The sequence below is a fragment of the Acomys minous genome (assembly GCF_964271855.1).
Source record: "Acomys minous genome assembly, chromosome: 19".
Classification (NCBI taxonomy): Eukaryota; Metazoa; Chordata; class Mammalia; order Rodentia; family Muridae; genus Acomys; species Acomys minous.
Window position 1 is genome coordinate 48,829,028 of NC_140499.1, and position 24,060 is coordinate 48,853,087.

The 24,060-nt window shown below is 35.7% G+C and overlaps 1 protein-coding gene across 4 annotated transcripts in view; it reads right to left on the reverse strand.

Annotated features, from left to right (window-relative positions):
* Positions 1-24,060, reverse strand: part of ZBBX (zinc finger B-box domain containing) — a 97,591-nt gene that overhangs the window by 16,546 nt on the left and 56,985 nt on the right. For 3 of the 4 annotated variants that reach the window (XM_084769129.1, XM_084769131.1, XM_084769132.1), the window contains 9 exons: positions 22,818-22,953; positions 17,958-18,067; positions 17,518-17,618; positions 16,210-16,289; positions 14,221-14,360; positions 10,577-10,869; positions 5,246-5,399; positions 2,220-2,327; positions 1,403-1,519 (listed from right to left, as the gene is read on the reverse strand). In XM_084769129.1, the coding sequence (XP_084625255.1) occupies positions 1,403-1,519; positions 2,220-2,327; positions 5,246-5,399; positions 10,577-10,869; positions 14,221-14,360; positions 16,210-16,289; positions 17,518-17,618; positions 17,958-18,067; positions 22,818-22,953 (1,239 nt within the window). The remainder of the gene's footprint in view (positions 1-1,402; positions 1,520-2,219; positions 2,328-5,245; positions 5,400-10,576; positions 10,870-14,220; positions 14,361-16,209; positions 16,290-17,517; positions 17,619-17,957; positions 18,068-22,817; positions 22,954-24,060) is intronic. The other variant, XM_084769130.1, reaches the window with a different exon arrangement.

Sequence of the window (24,060 nt, forward strand, 5' to 3'; positions counted from 1 at the left end):
ACATATAAATCATATGTATATGAACAAATCATCTGTAATTAATTTTCTGGTTTGATGAGAGGCTTCAAACCAAAGCAAAAAGCCCATTTTCCCAAGTATTTCTGCTAAGCAGGAATCTTCCTGAAAGCAGAGCAAATGCTCATGCATTCTTTTATCCTCCGACCTTCACTTGATGTCAACATGTTGTATGCACCTGTGTTGCACTGATTTAATTCTTTCAGTTATATATTGCAACTTCATATGAAATACCAAAAAATGGCATGTATGATGCAATAAGAGAACTATTCTAACCATAATAGTAATAAATGCATCAGGAAAATACTATGATAAGCAGGCAAAAATGTGTGCCCATGTACACATAACACAGAAAATAAACACAGGCAATCCTAACCTTTAAAAGTTAAAAAAAAAAAAAACCCAGCAGAAAAACATAGAACATTAGATTTAAGACCAAATGATACTGATCTGATCCTAAGACTCAATCTCAATATAGTTCAATTATTTCACAAATGGGTACAAATAATCATAATAAGATCTATAGGTTTCCATTGGCTTCCTAACATCAGAGCTCAGAGAATCCCATGGAGGGGGGTGGGGCAGAAAGACTGTAGGATTCAGAAGAACATCAGAGAAAACATGGTCCACTCAATCAACTAAGCAGGGATATCACATATGGGCTCACAGAGTTTGAAAGTGGCAAGCATGGAGTACGCAAGGGTCTGTACCAGGTCTTCTGCACATACGTTATGGGTATTATCTTGGTGTTTTTGTGGGACTCCTATTTATGGGAGTAGGTTTGTCTTTGACTTTTTTGCTGCTTTTGAGACTCTTCTGTTGGGCTTGCCTTGTCCCACCTCGGTGTGAGGGTTTTTTGTCTTGTTTTACTGTAATTTTGCTTTCTCTGTTTGGTTGTTGGCTACGGGGGGCCTCTTCTTTTCTGAAAGGGAGACAGAGGAGGTGTGGACACTGGAGAGACAGGAGATGGCAGAAATTGGAAGGAGTGGAGGGAGGGGAAAACAGTGATCTGGATGTGTTGTATAAGAGAAGATTATATTATAAATTGTAAAAGAATCATGTAAAAGAGCATACTAAATATAGCCTAAAAACACAGCAAACATGTAAAGAACTTGTATGGATGTTCCTTGAGGATATCTCAAAACATACCATCTTCTGAGCCACATTTTAATATAATTCACCAATAAGTTGCTATGAAAAATAACTAGGAATGTAACTTTTCTTTGAGAGAAATGAGCTCACTTGAGGGATTAATTATCTGCCTATATATTTTAGAGTGGAGAGCAACTACACAAAAGAATTCAGATGACTAATCAGTTAGTAGGAACCAAACAAGTAAACAAAGTGAGCCAGAAATGTGACACTTCTGCCTTCCCATTGACTGTACCTGTCTTTTGCTGTTTCATATTTGGAAGTGGGTTTTTATCATTCTGCAGATCACACAGGGCAGATGTGCTACCAGCATGCTCACTTACACTGCTGTCTGGGATCCACACCTTGTCTTCTGAAACAGAAAAATGATAAAGTAATAGAAAAGTAGAAAGTAAGTCTCATGCCTTTAATGTTCAGTAGGAATTGCAGAAGAGTACATAGACAGAATATAGAATCCAGAAGGGAGGGGGAGTGACAGTGAAATGCTCTTCTGCACGTGGTCCAGCCATTTTAATCATGACCTCACAAGAGTGCTGCGCTAGGATTCCACAAGCTTTCACAGGTCCACAGTGAACCACAGCGGCAGGAGATGCTCAGGCATTCTGGCCCCTGCCTGAAAATCTCCTAATATATGCTGGGATAATGTGATTTGTCCTTCGGTTGAATTGTCCTACAAGGCTTCGATAGATAAGCTGAACCCATAGTCACAGATATAGTTCTGTTAAACACGATGGGTCGCAATACAGAACAAAAAGACATCGACTTGGAAAAGAAACTTGTGGGGAGGAAGGGTATCCTCATTAGTTTTGCATCAACTTGACACAATCTAGACTCAGGAAGAGTGACTCTTGAGAAAACATAGCCATTACATTGACCTATTATTATCATGTCTGATGAGTGTTTTCTCTTTATTAATGATTGATGTGAGTAGGTCAAACTCTGTTGAGTGGTGCCAAACCTGTGCTGTTGGTCTCGAGTTAAATAAAAAAGCAGTGCAAGCAAGCAAGGCATGAGGAACATGCAAAGTCCCTCCCTGGCTTCTACTATAGTACCTGCTTCCAGGTTCCTGCCTTGAATTCCTGCCTTGGTTTCTTTCAGTGATGTAAGATGAACATTTTCCTCCTTAAGTAACTTTTGGCCATGATGCTTTATGGCTTTAACTAAAACAAGGAAAATCAATACAGGTAGAATAAAAGATAAAATAGAATAGTTAGTAAGAGTAATAAGAATACATATATAATATTGTTAGAGAATAAATTTTTAAATATCTCAATATATAAAAAAAATCACATAAATCAATTGCTTATTTTTTAAATTCTACTGCATTTCCTAACAATATTAATCTGAATAAAGGAACATTTATGGTAAATACATGAATTACAAAGTGCATTCTCAATTGTAAAATATATGCTACTGAGATCCTATGTCTTAATTATAAAGAAAATGTCCGATAAGTATAAAAATATATACATAGATGTTTACAAAATAAAAAATACTTTAAAAATATATGACAATATACAATAACATATAATAATTTATGAACAAAGACATTTCTGTGTGTGTGGTGCTGAGGTAGATAACAATGCTTTGCGTTTACAACTGAGTAACATGACAACTCCTTAAAAATGCATTTAAACACGTAAAGAGTAAATAATGTAGATGATACCAAGACCTAGCCTTAGAAACAAAACTCAAGATATAGGAAATCTGATATAATGTAAAACTACTGAGTCAGGGGGAAAAACCTCCCTACGGTGAAAAGTCCTGGACCTGAAGAGTTTTATAAATTATTTAAAGAAAACTAGGCCTAAGGAGATAGTCAGCAAAGTGCATGTCACTAAAGGCTGAGGACCTGAGCCTGGATCCGTAGTACTTGTGTAAAAATCCAGTAGTGTCAGAGGTCTTTCATTGATAACAAATTGATATATTGGCATACTACCAACCATAAAAAGAAAAGATTGTTTTCCTTTATAAATTCAATATTTTAACAGTGATTTTTCCAACTATATCCCCTAGAGTTTTGGAAGGCTGAAAATGCATAAAAGGAAATATAAACATGTAATGATTCAGAAATTATGGTCTTTTCTTTTTTCCTTTTATATTTTATTTTATTTATTATAATTTATTCACATTACATACGAATTGTTGTCCTCTCCCCCTTATCTTCTCACTCCCATGCTCCTTCTCTTTTCTGCACTATACCCTCCCCTAGACTTTCAAAGGGGGGCATACTTCCCCACGGTCTGACCCCAGCCTATCAGGTCTTGTGAGGATAGCCTGTGTCAACTTCCTCCGTGTGCATGCAAGGCCATCCTGCTAAGAGACAGTGATCAAATCATGGGAACCAGAGTGCATGTCAGAGGTTCAGAGGCAGTCTCCCCTCTATCTGTCCACAACGTGGAGCATTAGCTGTCCATCAGCTACATTTAAACAAGGGGTCATGGTTCTCTGCGTCAGTTGGTTAGTGCATCAGTTTGTTCAGGGCCTCTGTGTCCAGATCTGCCAGCCTTTATGGTCTCTCTGGGGGAGCTCCTGACGCCTCAGGGTCCTCCCATCATGCCACAGTTCCTTAAGACTCTTTGCGCTGTGCCCAGAGCCCGGCTTAGAGTCCCAGTATCTGTCCCAATTTCCCACTGGTAGGGTCTGCAATGGACATTTATGTTGAACTAATATCCACTTATAAGTTATATATACCATGCCTGTCTTTCTGGTTCTGGGTTATCTCACTCAGGGTGATCTTTCTATTTCCATCCATCTGCCTGCAAATTTCAAGATTTCCTTGTTTTGTAATAGCTGAAAACATTTCCATTATGTAAATGTACGACAGATTTGTTATCCATTCTTTGGTTAAGGGACATCTAGGTTGTTTCAAGCAAATTTCCCCAACCTAAATAGTCTTATTTTTTCATACTTTATTTTAAAAACATATGTTATTGCACATGATAAAACTTGGAACACTGTGCTAAGTGAAATATGCTGGTCCACTTTTATTATTGAGTTAATTAGAATTAAAAAGTTGTAAGGGAGAATAGGGAAATAGAAGGACCCAGAGGGTCCTATACACCTACAAGTAGAACATTATGACAGGCGGATTTGGGCCCAAGGGTCCTGCTCAAACTATGGCACCAGTCAAGGACAATACATGCAGTAAACTTTGAACCTCTATCCAGATCTAGCCAATGGACAGGACATTCTCCACAGTTGAGTGGAGAGTGGGATCTGACTTTCATAAGAACACTGGTGCCCCAAATTTGACCATGTCTGGTGTATGGGGAGGTCTGGTGGCACTCAGAGGAGGACAGCAGGCTACTAAGAAGAGTCTTGATACCCTATGAACATATACAGGAGAAGGAGGAGGTCCCCCTCAGTCACAGTCATAGGGGAAGGGAGTAAGGGGAAAGGGGAAGGGAGGGAGGAATGGGAGGATACAAGGGATGGGATAACCATTGAGATGTAATATGAATAAATTAATAAAATATATTATAAAAAAGAAAATAGTATATGCAGAGAGAGAAGATTATGTTTATTGATAATAGAATTTTGATCTAGCAAGATAAATATGTTCGAGAGACAAATGGCGCTGATGTTATATATCATTATGAAAGAAAAACTACCACTAAGTCACACACTTAACAACAGTCAAAAAGTAAATTTAAATTACTTCTGTTTTAGTATAATTAAAGACAGTATAAGTATTTCAGAAAGAATCTGAAATTATAGATAAATCTTAGAAATTCAAGAGATCCTGATGTTTTTATGATTTGTTTTAAAGACAAAATTTAAAGATAATGTCTAGTTGATAAAATGATTCAAATAGACTTTTAATTTTGTGATATAAAATGAACAACGTTTTTAAATATATAACATAATCTTCCCCTACCGTTATTGTTTTTTCATTACTTTCTGATAGCATCAAATATGACAGCACACATAACGCCAATACTTTCAGATAAACAAAGAAAAGGTTTTAGTCAATGATAACAATTGCCTAGTATTTTTTAAATGGCGGCAGTTTTTAAAATTGAGTTATGGCTTGACTGGAGTGGCCCAAAGGTCATGATTCCTGATCAGAATTTACCTGTAACTGTTATCCTAGAACAGGAATGGCTGCATTCTACATTTGATGAAGGAAGGGAGTCGATTCTCTCATTTTTATCAGAAGTAAAGAACTTCTCAAGTCCTTGATACTGTTCTGTTACAGGTTTTTTCCTGAGGGCTATTTCTTGTAACAACTAGAAAACAACATTTAATGTTTTTATTTTCTAGCTCACTAAAACAAAGTCATGCATTCATTCATTGTGCAACTTACTATGACCTTGACACCAGTTCTGCTGTGACAACTTTTATACTGTAATAGGGAGACAAAGTAATACAATATTTAGATCTAATAAATGCAACATTGTAATGATAAGCTGAAAGTTGTCATTAACCCAAGAAAGTTGAAAGTTTACAAAGTAAAACATTTTTTCTTTCTGTATTCATTCTTTTATTTTCTTCCCTTAGTAGACTGGTTTTTAACCTTCCTAATGCTGGGGCCTTCATGTGGTGGTGTCTCCCAATTATAAGCTTATTTTCATTGCTGCTTCATAACTGTAACTTTGCTATTGTTATAACTCATAATTCATGTTTGATATGTAGGATATCTGATATGCTATTTCTGTGAAAAGACCTTTTCACCGTGAAAGGGGTTGCAATACGCACATTGAGACCCACTGGTATACAACATTGTTGACATAACTTATGCAAGAATGAGGAAGCTCTTGCATATGCCTCTGAACTATTGTTTATACTCATAAAAATACTTTGAAAGATGAAGTTAAATATCAATGAGAATAGATCTCTTGTGATTATTAACAGAGATGGAATCCAAGTTACCCAGATAGATATACTGCCTAAAACAAACCTACAAAAAAAAAAAAAAAACTGAGGTAACAGGAAGAGAAATAACTTGAGATGGTAATGTAACCATAATCCAGCAAATCTAGACTCTGTGTCCTTTGGAGTTAGTGACTATATCTATTCCACCACCTAATTTATTCTTGTTCATATTATGATTGTGATTAAAAAAAAACAGAAGGTAAGCTGCACATGTTGGCTTATACTTGTATTCTGAGCACATAAAGAAGACTGGAAGAGGAAGATTTCTGTGAGTTCAAGGGCTGTCTGGCTTACAGAATGACCAACTTGTAGAGGAAAGGGCTTGTTTAATGTAGACTTCCGTATCAAGGACCCTCATCAAAGAAACCAAGACAGAAACTCAAACATGGCCGGAACCTGGAGGTAGGAGTTGGTGCAGAGGCAATGGAGGGGTGCTGCTAACTGGCTTGCTCCACATGGCTTCCTCAACTTGCTGTTTTATAGAACCTAAGACCACTAGCCCATGGATGATACCACCCACAATGGCTTGGCATTCCTCAATAAATCACTAACTAAGAAAATGTCTTAATGATGGATCATATGGAAGCATTTCTCAATTGAGATTCCTTCATTTCAGATAACTCTAGCTTGTTTCAAGTTTATACGTGACTAATTAGCATACATAGTTAGCTAGAACTTATCCTTAAAATAGAAATCCTAGGAGGAAACAAGTAATTCATAAGTAAGACTTCTAGATGGATTTAACATGTGCTGAGAGTGTCAGTATTTAACAATTCCATGATCAATGTAACTAATGCTCAAATACGCTTTGCTCCAAAAGAGTAGATACCACACAGTGATTCCCATAACTCCAAACGAACATAGAGTTCGCCTTTATACATCCTAAAATAAGGCTGGAAACAAGTAATGTACATAATTCAGGAGTCCTAATAAACTCTCTAGGACATTGTTTGTAGATATCCAAGATATTGATCAGCACTAATATGCATGGATCATGCCATTACCAATATGAAAAAAATGTTTTTATACTCTGAGCACAGGGTTTGGGAATTTGTAATAGTGATATTTTGTTTTGTACTATTTTTTTTTCAAAATTCACAATGTTTACTGTGGACAGTTGGAGAAACACAACAATTGGTGACCTCCAACAAGTCCATTTTTATCCCCAGTATGGTACAAAATCCTAGTGGATAATTCAACAGGAAGGTCTACTTTGCAAAGATGGAAGTCCGAAATGAACAACCTACACTCAATTTGACTCTCAGGAAACATCACAGTCCAAATTACCCTTGATTTTTGCACTTGATTTTTATTCCTGAACATAATAGATATCTACATGGTTTCTGGTGAGGGAATTATTTCTACGTTGCTAAAGGGGAGCTTACACTCAGTTTACATATTAGCATTATGGATGAAGAGAGAGTGAATTCAACTCCTTGACTATCTGAAAGCAAGAATTCATTTTTCAAACTGTAAAGCACCAATTCTTTTCATGTTTAATTTAAAACACTCTCAGTTTTTAATAGACTCCTGATGGTGTCTTTCTATTAGTCACATTCTCTCTACTTATACTCCAACTCACCACAGAGGCTAGATTAACCAGTTTCTGAATGAAGGTGTTGCTCATTATATGTCTTGGCCTCTCCAGTTGAAACTACTACTAGGAGAAGACATTGTGAAAGAATTGTTTTAATCCTCTATGGAGTGTATTCCTTGTTACTTTACTGACAAACTTCTGGGGATAATGGTTATTTAGTTCACCTTGAAAATATGAGGTCAAAAACACAATATTCCCCAAATGAACACTATATTGTTCATGACACTAACTTATACTACTTCCCCAGAAGACTGTTGATTGTTAGTGACTACTTGAAAATTGCTAAGGGATGATTAGTTTATACTGTGCCCAAATCAAAATAGTTGGAGTAGCAGATCCTTTGAGACAGATAGATGACAAACACTAAAAAATTTTCAAATACCATCTGTAAATCTGTTGAGCATATTTTCATGAAACTGAGTAATGACTTCCTGATCAACTAGGTATAAGGCACTTTTGCTCTGTGATGATAAATGTTACCACTTTTAAGAAAAACGCACATGTACACAGATGACCGGATGTAGACCCAGGCAGGCCCTGTGTTTGCCATTTTAGTCTCTGGGATCCCATGTGAGCCCAGCCTTGCTGATTTGAGGGTCATGTTCTCCTGAAATTTTCCATCCTCTCTGACTCCTACAGTCTTTCCTCTGCTTCCTCTGCAGGGTTCCCAGACTCCAAGAGGAGGGGCCCCATGGAGACCTCCACATTTGACTGTTTCTGCATAGTGTGTGGTTGTTGGTCTCTGAACCCACACCCATCTGCTCCAAGAGAAAGTCTCTCTGTTGACTGCACAAGGTGTGTGAGACTCCTAACAATGAAAGTAAGTGTTTGTCTGACTCATTTGCCTGCTCTTGAGACTCTTTTCCTCCTATTGCATTGCCTTAGCCAGCCTTGTTCAGGGCTTTTGCCTTGTCTTATTCCCTGTGTTGCTGTTGTCCCATGGAGGCCTGCTGTCTTCAGAAGAGGAAATGGAGGGGCAAGGCATCTGGGGGAGAGGACAAGGGGCACCCTGGGAGGAGTAAAGAAAGGAAGAAATATGGCTGGGATGTATTTTATGAAAGGGAATCTATTTTCAATAAAAACTTAAAAAAAAAAAGAAAGGCACACATTTTTATCAGGAGTATTATTAGGATCAAAACATATAATTAGTAAGCTTTAAAGGCTTCATTTACATTTGTGAACTCTTTAAACTTTGGATATATGCAATACTAACTTGATCACACAAGTTAACACTAGTAATTTAATTGTAAAAAGGATTTGTAGACCAGGAGAAGGAAAAAAAATCATTGAGTCCTTATACATTAAATTAATCATATTATACTTTGTTATAGACACATTTCACAATGCATGCTTTTATTATCATTTATTCTTCTCATAGTACATCTATGTAGAGTGAATATAGATCTTAATGTTAGCAAGGAATGTCATGTTTTTCTCTATGAATTTTTACATAATTAAATTTCAACATATTTATGGTAATGTTCATATTAACAATTCTAGTTTTGTTTCATCTTACTACCTTAGTATTTTCATTATAAGAATTACCACAAATTATGTATTTTTTTTCAAAATGCCCTTTACTAGGGTAATGGAAGATGCATTTTTATTACTTATTTAATGAAAGTATTTTAGATTTCTAAATGCTTTACTATATCTATTGAGCATCTGGGTTCTTCAAAGCTATTTGACTGACTTTTTATAAATAAGTTACTGGGTTTTGCTTGCCATTATTTTCTGATCTCTGAGTTTACACTTGAAAAACAGTATATTTCAAGTTTCTTCATAAAAGGTACATTGGCCTCAGAAAGTAATTAGGAATGTTCTCAATGTTTTGCAAAGATATTGCATGATTAGATTGGAATATAAATTCTCTAATGATTTATTAAAATTAACTTGCAAATCTTGCATGATTGTTTTTTCTTGCTGTGTTTTCTGAAGGGAAAACTGTATGCAGAAAGGCAAAAGCACTTGTCATTAGTTGAAACACATTCATTGTGTATTCATTCATTATTTTGTTGCCAAATAGAGTATCACATACAGAGCAATTTGTAAATTAAGTAAATTTCCTTTCATTCTGAATATTAGAAAGTCTAAGATCTAGGGTCCTTATAGATAGAAATAATCATGTTGTGTCTTGCTATTGATATACTCCACAATGCGTGATTTTATTATTATTTATTCCTTTCATAGTGCATCTATGTAAATTTAATATGTCTTATATGTTAGAAAAGAATGTCATATTTTTTCTGTGTGAATTCTTTGGTTCTTGTTTCAGCTTAGGCTGTATAAACTGACTTTAAATAAAATTTTAGGGATGCAAAAAAGCCGATTTATCTAATTTCCAAGGAGTTAATTATTAAAAAGTCACAGCTACAGAAGACTTCTACTGTATAGATTTGAGAGTTCAAGAGTTTAAAATTGGCTGAGTAGAAGAAAGAGCTACTTTGTTTGCTTCACTATTTCTTCCTTAGTCATACTCCTGAAATTATGACTTTCTTTACTGACATCATAGGCGGAAGTCATTTTCTTTACACCTGAATTGTATCACTCCAACAATATTTGTTTTGACGTACAAATGTATGTATGAATGTATGTATATTGTATATATGTATAAACATACATATATATATCTATATGTTATGAAATGCATACTCTATTCTTTATAAGTAATTTTATTTTTAAAAGTACCATTATTGTTAATAAGTCTATGTGGTTGCTCCTTACTATCATTTGTCATGGGAAAATGCATGTTAAAATGACATTCATCTTGTAAGAATTTGTCCTATATAAGCCTCCTAGAGTCATTCTTTAGCTATCATTTTATAAGGCAGCACATTTTAACTTCAGTAGAGGATAACATATTAGCATATTCTATGCCAAAACATAATTTTCTCAAGAACATTCTTATAATCTGTTACTGAAATAGGTATTTACCAGTGGTGGCTTTGTAGTTTTTGAATCATCTAAGTTTGGCCCCTCATTCAGATTACTGCATTCCAAGGACGTGTTGGTCTCTTGAGATGAAGTCTCTTCTATGATGAAAGATGTATCTAAATCCATAGTTGGCAAGGAACTCCCAGGTGGCATGCAGGAATCAACACAGTCTTCATTATTTCCTTGGTCTATATTTTCTTCTGTTACATTTTTCTCAAAAGAGATGGTTTCTTCTATTTTCTTTAACTCATCAGAATAAGTACCAGACTCCACAGTGTTTGAAGACTCTGTTGCTGAAAACACATATTTAACAGTACATAAATAAATACATTAAAATTAATTGATTATAATGTTCACAATCAAAATCCAGTGGTTAAAAATATTTTACCCGTAAAACTTATTTCATCAAACTTGTTTACTTAGTTCCATGTTTTACCTTGTCAGTCCAAATTGTGCTAAGACTGGGCCAAGGACGTCAACTATCTAAAAAGGGCAGCAGTGAGGATCAAAGAGAAAGTGTGGCAGGGATTCTGCTGTACCCAGACACAAATGGGCAAGACAGTATTAGTGACCTCCTCATTACATCTGCTCACTCAGATCATCGGTTTTCACTGGGCTGCAGACTGGAATCATCTGCCATTCCTCTTTGAAACTGTCAGCGGATAGCCCGACCTCAACCAATTAGACACTAAAGTGAAACTCAGGCAACAGCATCTGTCATTCTCTCCCATCAAACTCTGTGTGTGACTAATGTGAAGCCAAGGTGGCAACGAACTAGGCAAGATGTTTTGAGGATTCAAAATATATTAATGATTTTTCCACTAAATTGCTTTTACTTTGAAGCACACCAAACAATATTTGTACTGGAGAGAGCTTAAATTGTTCAGCTCTTATTTTCTTTCCAAAACAAATAACCTCTTTCGATGATATAATGTGTAAAATAGTGGAGGGTTTAAGAGTTCTCTGGTATAAATTCTAAGTATAAATTCTAGCAGTATAGGGTTACCTGTTACTACCAAATATTTATATAACTTGGCAATTACACATAGTGTATGGAAATTATCCTTCAATCTGTTATAATTAATAAAAATGACAATTATGAGAAATGACATCAACTTATAGAGATGCTTCTAAAAGAACATGAGGAAGGCTATAAACACAGCAAAATGCCCATTACAATCCTATGCTTGTCTCGCAGAATAATCCAAACATAAAACATATATTTTTAGAATAAATGATAGGGTTGTGCATTAAAAAGTTCACATATAATTTCCAGAATGTATTGCAAGATTGGGAACTACTACTGCTAAAAATCTTTTCATAATGCTCTGTTATAAAGAGTATTGGGGGTAAAATAATAGAAGTAAGGGAATAGGAGAAATACTTGGGAAAATATTTGAAAAAGTATTATCCAAAATATAAAAAGAACTCTTAAAATCCTATAATAACAAAGCAAACAATAACTAGAAAGGACAAGATGTGAATAAATATTTCATTAAAAGAACAGAAAGAGGATATATCAGAGTACTTATCTAGTTTATACAAATATTGAGTTTAAAATGACAGCATCACACACACACACAAACACGCACACACGCACGTGCACACTCGTGCTCCCACAATCATATACAGATGGTAAATAAACATATCAATAAATGTTAAATATCAGATTTCAATAGGGAGCTGGCTATTGAAACAACATCAAGGGAGAGCGAACACTGAAGCAAAGGAATTCTCTTTTTCTTTGCATTTTCAGCACTTTGCTAGAAATATTGTGATTTAAATATTAACTCTCATCCACAGACTAATGCATTTGGATACTGTTTCCAAGTGACTTGGGAAGGCTATAAAACTTTTTGAAGGTAAAGCCTTGTGGGGGGAAAAGGACAAGAGTAGGGGTGGGATTTGAGTATTTATAGCCTGGCCTCATTTCTTGTTTATCATCTCTTCTTCCTGTATATAGATAAAATGTTATGATTCTGCGCCCCTCACTACTGGGGACCCTGCTGTCATGCCTTCCTTGATACAATGAACCATATGCTTTCTGAAACTGTAATCTAAAATTAATCCATCATTCCTAACCTTCTTTTACTCAAGGTATTTTATCACAGTAACAGAAAAATGACTCATACATGGGTTTTAGTGGAAGCTACATTCATAACTGCCAAACCCTGGGAAAAAATAATATTCCTTTATAGTTAATAGGAAAACTAAATAAAATAAAGTTCATTCATATAATGCAATATTATTTATCATTAAAATAAGACGAGCCTTTTGGCATAGGATGTTAATAGTGGGGAAACTGTATATGTGAGTGCAGTGGGAACACTGGAGTGCTCTATGATTTCTACTCAACTTTGAAGTAAACAAAGAGCACTTCTAAACAATAGATATGTTCAATAACTCTTTTACAAATGTGGGAAAGATAATAGGTCACCAAGGAGAGACTTGATACCCTATGAGCATATACAGGGGGAGGAGGTCCCCCTCAGACACAGACATAGGGGAGGGGAGGGGAGTAGGGGGGAAGTGGGAGGAAGGGAGGAATGGGAGGATACATGGGATGGGCTAACAACTGAGATGTAATATGAATAAATTAATTAAAAAAACAATAGATATGTTTAAATGCCTTTGAAGTAACACACAAGTATTCATATTCACAAATGTTTCCAGTACTAATGACAGGTGACTTTACCTTGGTAAAACAATAACAACAACAAAAATGAGTCCTAAGTGCTAGGTTGCATTGTGTGTATATAATTCTTACGGGCCGTACCAATTTAAAATGACAGGACAAGTAGGACTGGCATGAAGCCACCATTCTTCCTCACCTTCTGCTAGCCAGTCAGGTTATCACAGATTTAAATCAGTTACTTTCAATAATGCTCCTGGGTATCATTCAAATTCTTCACAAAAATACACCTACTGGTTTCCTAGAAAATTCTTAGTTTATAAAATATAGTGTTTGAAAAGAAGCTTTAAAATCATCCAGTAACTACATTGTAGATTAGCAAAAGAAAGTCAGGGAAAGATGGTGGCATTTCAAGGTGATGCATATCTCGGGGAAGATATGAAAATTGAATCTGACTACCAGGTCAAGGAATTTCAGAGTGACTCTCTTAGATAGTGATTTTTTAAATCTTAAACTAGAAAAGCCCCAAAATTTCCATACTTCATTTAGATCTACAAAATTCAAAGGAGCTAGAGGGACTGACACCAGAGAACTAAAAGCAGGGAGCAGGGAATATTATGCTTAGGGCTTATCTCATATGAACTTTACATCCAATATGAATATTATAGGGAGCTATTTAATTGTATATGAAGGCAAGTGAGTCATTTACCACACTCCCGTCACTAAAACCTTTTCTATGTGTCTTTGAAATACTAATTTTAGCCATAATAAATTGTCTAGAGACTTGCATTGATTTTATTTGCCTATAAATCCAACTCCATTTTATTGATTAAAAATAATATTTGCAAGATAATTATATGTTTTTGACCAATCTTATTTCAACTATTCAATTTTCTGACCTTATAATGAGCAGAATAATAAGTAAAATATTCCTAGACTACTTTATCTAGTGGACTTATTAGATTACCAACATTCATTATTTAAATATATTAAGCAAAGATCAGAATATTACCTTTTAAGTCATCCTTATAGTATGTAGCATTTTTTCTCAAACAAAGACTTAAGAGGTCTGTTTTTCCCTTGTTGAAAATAAGATGATGATGGATGCCATTTTCACTTGGAAAGCAATTCTGATAACTGGGAAATGTAGAACTTTCATGTTTAGAGAAAAGCAGAAAGAATTAGTTGAAAAGTCTGGTCTCTGAAAGTTCTGGTTTATTAATTACATAAGATTATAATTTAATACTATTTTAAATATTTTATAGACATATTATCCACAATATAAGTTAAGTGGTAGTATGTATAACACTGTAGCTAAATTCCAAATCTCAATAGAAATGTCCTACTTAACAATATATTGATATGTGTGATTCCTTAGATATTTCAAGACCATTGAAATTTCATAGAACTACAAGCATAGAGTTCCCTGCGTTGTCTGTGTTCCATTCAGTGATGAAAGTTAAAAGCATTATGTCCTACTACATTTCAGTTACTAACAATGGATATTATCTGTGTGCACATCTGTACTGTTTTCACATTCACTACAGACCAAGCAAAACCCAATTTTTATGTAAGCTCTATAATCATAAAACTCATGGATTATAGTTAACCAAAGTGTTATCTTATGTTACTCTTGAGAAGAGGAGAGAGAGAGAGAAAGAGAGAGAGAGAGAGAGAGAGAGAGAGAGAGAGAGAGAGAGAGAGAGAGATATTTAGTCCTGTGGTTACCTTCAATCCAACACTGTAAGACTAATGCTAAACCATAATGGGTAATTTTATTCACCTCCTCTAACACTTTACACAGAGGTAAAAAATGACATGGGACAATGTACATACAAAAACAAAAATAAGGGGAAGTAAAATGATTCAGTGTGTGTCCAGAGTTGTTACCAAGTCTTATAACCTCCGTTCAATCCCCAAAATCATCATGGTAGGAGAGAATACATTCTTTACAAGTTGTCCTTGGGTCTTTATATACAAGTATATGACAAACTACACACAAATAGATACACAGGAATTTACATGTGGAAAACTATAATTATTATAATCTTTTAAAAGTAGCAAGCTGAAATGTCAGTCATTTCCTAAGGACACACTATAGGAGATAACAACCTCTAAACTACTGATCAGAAAGATGTCTCCTACCAAGACCTTGCTACCCAGTGCACCTCTGCTGTTCAGTACTTGAGACCCTATGTCAAGACAGAATGCTTTTTGTGTTCCAGGGCATGACTTAGAGTAAAAGTTATTGTGATGTACTGGGAAGGGCAGAAGCTGATCTGAACAAAGCTCTAATAAAGGAGGTGCTTAACAGGAGCCAGATCCCACTGTTAAGTCACATCGATCATTTGTGATGAAACACAAAAAACACTAAATGTCACAAAAGGGGGTAATTTTTAACTTTACTAACAAATATTTGATTGTTCATGTAGAAATGACAAAAATGGGACAAAGCAATTGTGCAGTGAACTACTATACTTCTTTCTCCAGGTATGTATTAGGTCTTGCCTAAAGAGTAGTACTGTATCAGAGGACTCTTGAACCTGGTCATTTATATAAGTTCCTATTTTAGACTTCAGAAGAAAGTACAGTCCAAAAGCATCTTTAGAAAAAAGCTTGATGTACATTATATCCAACCTGGAAGACTACTTCAAATAAGCCACTAAATTCATAACACATAAAGAATACAAACATTCAACAAAATTGTAGGTTTGTTGCTTTAAAAACAACTAAACTAAAAATAATATGCACAAATTGCTACATGACTAAAGTGAACTTGATACTAATAAACATTTAAACACCATGAATTTCCCAGCTAGACAGATGGATGATATTTGCATGGTGGGATCTTAGTTTTGTTATTATTACTAATGGCTGTACTGTAGATCAGATCTGCCCTATTGCCTCAGCCACACAGGCAAATGCTCTACCACTCTACCACAACCCAGCCCTTTTGTGACAGTGTTTAAAGAGTAACCAAAGTGAATGAGAAAGAACTTACTTTAGTTGATTCTCTGCATCAGCCAATTCAATTCTGGAAGGCACAGCTTTCCCCATTTCTTCCAATTCTTTTTCATGAGTCTTATTAAATACATGTTATATAATATTAATATACTCAGTAAATCAGTTATACCACTTTTCCTGTAACCATATATAGTTTTCATAGAGCCATTTAATTGTGTGTGACATTATTTATTTCTACAAATGACTCTCTAGTTATACCATACATGTTCCAAGGGAAGAAAATTCAGTGATATATCCTTGAGGAAATTTAATGTTGTTCTCAGTATTTATAATTGTCACATTTGGTACTAATAATAGCAATTTATGTAACAACTGTCAATCCCAGTAGATTACTGACAACCAATTTTCTGGTCTTCTTAACGTACTGTCTGAAATTTATTCTAAAAATCACATATGTTTTCTTCAAGGTTGCCAAATACAAACAGCCAAAATATTACGAATGTAACATTAATATAATTCCTGCTTATTTGTGGTTCTTCTCTCTATATGTAGTTTATTTACTTATGTGTAATAATATAAATGTATATGTAGAAAACTTAAAAAATACTAAATGGTGTGTATGTGTGTTCTGTATTTGACTATTATCTGCCACTTATTTAAAGGATCGGTAAACCACTCATAGAAGAAAGAAAAGCTGTAACAGCTACCAATTCAGTGGCCACAAAGGAAGCAAGAGGTGGGCTTTGCATTCTCACGATGCTCTGAAACAGCAATCCAAAATGTCAGGATGTTTCTAATAAAGTCATAATTCAACTATTAGGTAACCAGGAAGTAAAAATACAGAGGCTGGATCACATCTGAGTCAATTTGTCTGAGCTGTGTTTGGCTGCCTCTAGTTCCCATTGTAACTTCTAGGGTTGTACTGGCATTATTATAAAAACTCCCTTAAATCTCAAATGCTATCTTTTCCTTTAAAAGAATATAATATTAATGACATTCCGGAAACTACATATTACACCTAAGTATATTTAAATAAGATGCTATGTGATGGAGATACCCTGTTTATGCAAGCCTGAGGAAAAAAAGAGCTGTGACCTAACACAGCAGGACAATTGCACACCTCCCATGAAGCCTGCCTCCAAAAATGTGTTGATATTAAGTCAGTGTTTGCATGTGCTCTCTGCAATAAAATTAACAATTTTATATTCATCAACAAACTGGAACCCAAACATGAATTTCTTCTTAAATTCTAACAAGTTAAAGAAATCTTACTGATAATAACAGGAAGACAACACGATTACATATTTTCTAGGCTAAGCAATCTGAACAGCCGTTATATACTTACACTGTCCAGTTCTACTATTGTTAGTGATGGCGGAGGTCTCTCTATATTCAGTTTTTCTACTGGCATAAAAAGGGGTGGATATTTTACTTTGATCTCCTCAACTAGAAAATAAAATTGAAAAACATTACCAAGAAGCATATCTGATCATTCACTGTCTAGAGATAATGCTACCAAAAATAAAAAGTCATTCATGAATCTACACAGAGATGAGATGCTGTCAATTACTTCAGCTCAAACAAAACACACATTTCCTTGCAGTTATTGTCCGTACGCAGCTGTTAAAGTTAGAGCAAGGTACTAAAGCAAATAAAAGGAGCTGGATTTTCATAGTAAAGATCAGAATGATACATGGACAAAACATAAAAGTGTGTGTTGACTATTGCTTGGTTATATAATTTTAAACAGTAAGTGTTAAAAGATCTAATCAAAGATCAACTGACCATCACTATCAGCATCATTTTCATTCTCAGTGCATTGTGCCTCGGCAGTGGTTTCACGTGGAGGTGAGAGTGTGTTTGGTAGCATGTTACGAAGTTGTTCCTGAGGAGTTCTAGAAAACAAGAACGATTCAATTAAAAGAGAAAAACATATTAATTGAACTTTCCCAGACAAGGTATTTACTTGTCAAGTGAGAATTCAAAACTAATGCTGAAGTTTTTACTATAACATTAATTCATAGGTTGCAATGAATAAACTTTCAATGTGATAAAAGTTTTTAAATCAATTACCCATCACCCAAGGAGCTTTACAGTTGCGTACTGTGTTTTGTTTAAGATGAAGACCAAAGTCACGATACAAGCCAATAGTCTCTCAAAAGCCACATGGAGTCCAGAGAACACGCCAGGCTGTTGACAAGGCTAATTTGCAAGTGTATGTTTTAATCTCACACACTTGGCACTATGTTGATGAATTCTAAAGCAACCTAAGGGAATTTATCTAAACTTTCAACACATCAGTAGAGTGGCAAACGGGGTTCGATTATAAGAATGTGAGATGTTCTGTCCGTGGCATCCATTACCTCATTAACATCGGGGGTGGATCCAAACAGCTTCAGATGGAAAGCATGAAGCTTAGGAATTCTCAGAGTTCCAGAATGTGTATTTAATTCTGGAGGATGTTCACAGACCTGTGAGGTTTACTTTTAAATCAAACGTAAATAGCTGCACAATCCTTATAGATAATGCAAACTCACATGGTGGCCATGTAAAAGACCCCGTCTTGGTAATATTTTTAATACCAACATAAAACATAAAATTTGTCCATTTTTATTCTGACCACTTTTATTACACTCAGTTTGAATAGACACTAGATTAAATAATCTCTACGATGATGTTCGTTATTAAAGATGATGGTATTAGGGATGAGGGGGTGGAGAACCTGCTAGTTCTAGGTCATCAGGCAGAGAATACAGTAATAGCAGGTATCTGAGCAGCCTGCTCTTCAAGCAATCCCTAGCTGTGTTTTCACTCTACAGGGCATCTTTTCCTGCTTGTAAATACACTGGTTGCATCTTCCAGTAAAGTGTACAAATCACACAGGTACAAAATATTGTGTTACTCATCTTTACATACTAAAAAACTTTGAAGATTTTAAACTCCACTGAGAGTTTAACTACGTAAGTGATATAAAAGACTATTAGGTTATAAAAAGATCAAAAGGAAACTGGCACTTGGTCCCCAGAAACTGCTTCATGGTTCAATATTAGTTTATTGTGCTAATAACTCCCTGCATATAACATATGTACAAATAGGCTGTTATCCAAGTACTTCATGAAGCAAACCAACTTTAGTAGTTGGTTCATTTTCATCTTTACTTTATGATGATAGCCTTACAGAGTTCTGATAGCAGAGCTGAAGAGCAGGGATACTACACATTATTTATTCTATATTAAATCAAGAAAATTCATGCCAATAAAGTTTAAGTGATTTCCTAGGAGCCTCTCCCACCCCAGGTATTCAGGGGGATAACCCTAGCTGAGAACCCTAGCAGCAGGGCACACTAGGACTGAAGTGGCCACATTCTAAAGCAGGACAGGATGTCCATTGGTGGGAGGTGGTCACCAACACAACCGTAAACATCCTCAACCCAAAATTTGTCCTGCGTACAAGAGGTGTAGGGATAAAATATGGAGCAGAGGTTGAGGTAATGGCCAACCAAAGACTGGCCAAACTTGAGACCCACTCCATGGAGGAGACCCAACTCCTGACACTACCAATGCTACTCTGCTATCCTGGCAGACAGAAACATAGCAGAACTGTTATCTGAGAGGCTTCATCCATCAGATAATGGAAGCAGATACAGAAACTCACAGCTAAACATTAGGCAGAGCTCCAGGAGTTGTATGAAAGAGTTATGGGAGGAATTGCAGGCCTGGAGGAGTCAAGAAGACCTATATAGCCAACTAACATGGACCAATAGGGGACCATAGAGACTGAGGCACCAACCAAAGAACATGCATGGACTGGTTCTAGGTCCCGTACACATATGAAGCTGATGGGCTGCATGGTCCTCAGGTGGGTTCCCTATCAACTAAAGTGGGATTGTCTCTGACTGGGACTCTGTTGCCTTCCTCTGGATCCAGTTACCCTAGGATAGCTAATTTGTCTTGCCTCAGTGAAAGTGAAGGCTGATATGACTTGATGTGACCACAGTCTTAGTACCCAGTGGGGGGGGGGGGCGTATGAAAGAAGTGTGAGGAAGGGTAGAACTGGGAAGAGAGGAGAGAGTGTGATTGCAATTAGGATGCTTAATGAAGAAAATTCAAATGATGTACCTATGAATAAACAACTTGTCTTTAAGAAGCCTTGGCTTCCATTATTCCAACCCCAGCACCTCTCATACAACCATAAAATATAAAGTTGAAAATACCTTTTATAATAGTAGTTACCACTTCTCTAAAACTTAACAATTGTTATTGAAATACATTTGTTCAGTATCTATTATCGTCTCCCTTTCTCTCTCTCCTCTTCCTCCTCTCTCTCTCTCTCTCTCTCTCTCTCTCTCTCTCTCTCTCTCTGTCTCTGTCTCTTTCTTTCTCCATCCTTCCCCTTCTCCCTCTGCACTGTATAAACATGTATATGCATCTGTGTATCTGTGTATTCATATGTGTTGAGGTGGGTATGACAAGGCTGGTCATTCATTAGTGCCACTTTTCAACTGCCCTCCAATTTATTGTACTCAGTCCTCAACGGTCTTCATCTTGTAAACTCTTGACCTTGCCCAGTATAGGCTAGCCTGCCTGTCTACTGAGTCCCAAAGATTTTCTTGTCTCTGCCTCCCTGACACTAGGATTACCAACATTTGTTACTATGCACAGCATTTTTTAATGTGGATTCTGGGGATTAAATATAGGTTGTCATGTTTGTAGCAAAGACACTTCACAGACTGGTTTATTGATCTCTCATACTCAGTATTATTGATATAAATCCACTTAAATATAAAAGAAATCTCTCCAAGAGCTTATGGTGAGAGTTACTAGCCCTAGAAGAGTCCCCACTTGCTATTATTTTTCTAAATGTACATAGTATTTAGCTTTTTGCTAAACACATAACTCTCTACACATAGATTAATGCAACTCTCAGTCCTCATCAGAAACGCCTCATCAGAAGAGAAGCTAAAAGAAAGACTCAGAAATTATCACAGTGTAGAGAATTGTGAACTGCTTGTCCATAAGTGGAATATCTACATTCGCCTTCTTCCCAAGACAGAACTTAGGGGAAAGTGGGAAGAAACAAATGTGTTCTGAGCAGGATAGGAGCATTACATCCATACACAGCCAGCAGCTGTGGTTGCTTACACAGACTGGCCTAAGATCAAACCAGTCAATAGCCAGTTGGGAAATGGAATGGTATGAGAAAAGAGCACAAGAGCCCCACTCTAGCTGAGAAACTATTGAAAGCTGATGGCTGCTGAGGGAGGATGAGTTGGTTTTCTTTTTCTTTTTTCTTTTTTTTTCTTTTTTTTATTATTATTTGTTTTGTTTTGTTTTGTTTTGTTTTTTTCGAGATAGGATTTCTCTGTATAGCCTTGACTACCCTGGACTCACTTTGTAAGCCAGGCTGGCCTCAAACTCACAATGATACACCTGCTCCTGCCTCCCAAGTGCTGGGATTAAGGAGGTGAGCCACCACCACACAGTGAATTGTTTTCTTTAAGAGTGTGGTCCTTGGTAGGTTGGCTATGCTCCAGTGGATGCACCACACACACACACACACACACACACACACACACACACACACACACACAAACACACAAACACTCTCTCTCTCTCTCTCTCTCTCTCTCTCTCTCTCTCTCTCTCTCTCTCTCTCTCTCTCCCCCTCCTCTCTTTCTCTCATTGGGTCAATACTAATTATACAGAAGAGAAATAACATTTTTTCATGAATAATTTCAATTTTAAAGTGGGAACAAAATCTAGATATCATCAGTGGAACAACAAAGTAGAATTATAACTAGACTTTAAAAAGTAGTTAGAAACAGAATACCACTCCCAAGGAATACAATTTATGAGAATGTCCCATAGATGAAATGGGCTTCCCTAGAAATGGATGCTTTTGTATGATGAAGCACAGGCTTTGTGATCACTATTCACTTGCAGGCTAGAGAGTTTACCTAGCATTTTTGTTTTTCAAAATGTGAATCAAAGACCACAATCATAGCTCCCATGTCACTTAGGAGGCATTGGAACCACGGAAACTGTGTACTTAGAATCAGGCCTACTTTATAAAAAATTGTCATTTCTCCCATCATTGGTAATTTTAGCCACATATAGGGCCTCAGAGTTTATGACTTTGAATGGTATAAGCTCAATTTGTTACAAAGCAAAGATGGCTACACTTCATTGTTCCTGCCAATTGATTTTTAAACAAATTACAAGACCATGAATGCATCTGACCAAAGGTCCTTGAAAAAATTAACTGATTAGAATTAATAAAAGTACAAAATTAAAGATCTAATAATGTTAAACTAATTTAATTTAAAATATGTTTCAATTTAATAGAATTGTAAATTAATGCCACAAATATCTATGCTAAAACACAGAAAAGTCATTTTAAAATATTTTTATTTATTACATACTTTTATTGTTAGTCTTAAATTCTACACTTTATTCTATACTAAATCAATATAATTGATTAAAATTATTGCTAATATATCCAATAGTAATTTGAAATTGCTTTAAAATAAGCCTTACAAATACATAGTATACTTACAAAGTGCTTCAGAAAGCCATGTCCCACAAGCAAGAAACATGAATAACTTCTACTTCTGATAAATAGTAATGTTAAAATTTTACTGAATACCTTCTGTGTTTCTTAAGCCATAATTTTTCCATGTATGACAGACTGTCTTCTGAAAATTCAATATTAATTGGTTCTGTCCAAATTTTCAAATTTGTTTGTACTTCACATTCTTCCACTGAGTCTATAAAGATAAACACTGCACATAATTAATGTAGCCATGCCTATAAATTAGCATACCTTTTCTTTAGATAGAGTGTCAATTGTTTGTGGAGTATAATTCTTTGCATTTATCCTTATAAATATGCAATTATTGTTATCTAATGATATATGATATTAATATAATATCAAGACTAAGATATAAATAATGCTAAAGGATTTTTAAAGCATTGGATTTAATAATTGATTCTGTGGACAATTCTTTGAAAATCTCTTGAAATAAACGAATCCTATGAGTCAAAATCTTTCAAAATGCAACATCTCAGAAATGAAAAAAGGTAAATACAGAGTCAGTATGTATTCCACACACACAGCACCTACACACACACACACACACACACACACACACACACACACACACACACACAAAGGTGTATATTACAGCCACTTCTAATAACATTTACACTTTATGGGGAATAGAAAAAACGTAATCAATAATGAATTTTATCTTATTTAGAATGAAGAGAACACAGATCCCAGTGGACGTTTACCTTTGCAGTCATTTACTCCCAAATGCTATTCTTTCTGAAGTATGACAAGCTACAAAACTACTCAGGGCTATTTGAAAGTGCTGAAGCTTTTGGGGAAGGAAAGCTAGTAAGTCCAGGACAGATAACTCTTCCAATCTCCAGATACTATCCCTCTATCTAGGCTGCAACACCCCCAGAATAAAATGCTGCAAAAAAGAAAGGAAGGAAGGAAGGGAGGGAGAGGAGAGGAAAGAGAGAGAGAGAGAAGAAAAGAAAGTGGTAATGATTAAAAAGAAAATGTTTAGGTATTTTAACATTAAGGTCATCCTAACATCACTGCAGACTTTAGTGATTATCATCCGGCCACAGCCAAATGCAGACAGCTGAATAAACCAAAAGACTGGCATTTTTCAGTTCCTGTCCTTTCAAGAGTATTATGGGAAAGAGACAGAGGAAATTTGGAGAGTAATGACCAGAATCTATTAAATGATAGAAGAAAATGAATTAGGATTATGTATGGTGAACGGGAACATATGATGGGAAGAGGAGGAGGTGTGGGAAGTTGAAAGAATTATATCACAATGGCTGAGGAGGAGGAGGAAGGAAGCGCTTGGATT